This window comes from Aphanomyces invadans (genome assembly GCF_000520115.1).
Source record: "Aphanomyces invadans strain NJM9701 unplaced genomic scaffold supercont1.229, whole genome shotgun sequence".
Classification (NCBI taxonomy): Eukaryota; Oomycota; class Saprolegniomycetes; order Saprolegniales; family Verrucalvaceae; genus Aphanomyces; species Aphanomyces invadans.
The window spans coordinates 19178-19803 of record NW_008580374.1 but is presented as its reverse complement, the minus strand read 5'-3'; the positions used below and the strand labels follow the sequence as shown (position 1 = coordinate 19803).

Below are 626 nucleotides of genomic sequence, written 5' to 3'. Positions count from 1 at the left end.
AAAAAACAAGTCAAATCTTACCGACGACCAGCGGATGGCTCTGTACTGTGACCTTTGCTGTGCTAGCGTGAATGGACGCCTCACGACGCAGCAAGTGAGCGAGATTTCAGCGACGTATGGTGTGCACAAGGCCACAGGATGGCGAGTATGGCGCCGCGGTCAGTCGTCAGGCACAACAGTCGACGTTAACTCGCGAATAAAGGGCCATTCTGGAGGAAAGTCCAAGTACGATGTTGATGATGTCGAGCAACGTATCAAATCGGTCCCCATCGTCAAGCGCCAGACATATCGAGCACTGTCACGCGCCGTCTCGATCCCCAAGTCCACGATATAGACATTCATGCTATGGACATTCATACAGATGCGATGGATCGTTAAGCGCACAAGTTAGGTCCAGCCAATGCTGACAAAATCTTTTGCCGTTGTGTGAGATTGGCTTGACCAATACTACGTAGTATTTTTCTAGATTTAAGTCTATCGAATTTCAAGTCGCAATCATCCCTGGACAGAGGTAGTATATTTTCAAGTGACAAGCTACACTACAAGAGTCCGTGGCAACGCATTTTCAAATGAGCCAGTGATGGTTTCACATGGCATGTCCTCCCAGGCTTCAATAGTGCGCTTAA

The 626-nt window shown here is 48.4% G+C and overlaps 1 protein-coding gene across 1 annotated transcript; it reads left to right on the top strand.

Annotated features, from left to right (window-relative positions):
- Positions 1-67: 67 nt before the first annotated feature.
- H310_15221 (hypothetical protein) lies at positions 68-334 on the top strand (the record flags this gene model as incomplete). The annotated part of the gene is made up of 1 exon (XM_008883209.1): positions 68-334. A coding segment is annotated over one exon (267 nt), but the record flags the coding sequence as incomplete, so codon positions are not given.
- Between the last annotated feature and the right edge of the window lie 292 nt (positions 335-626).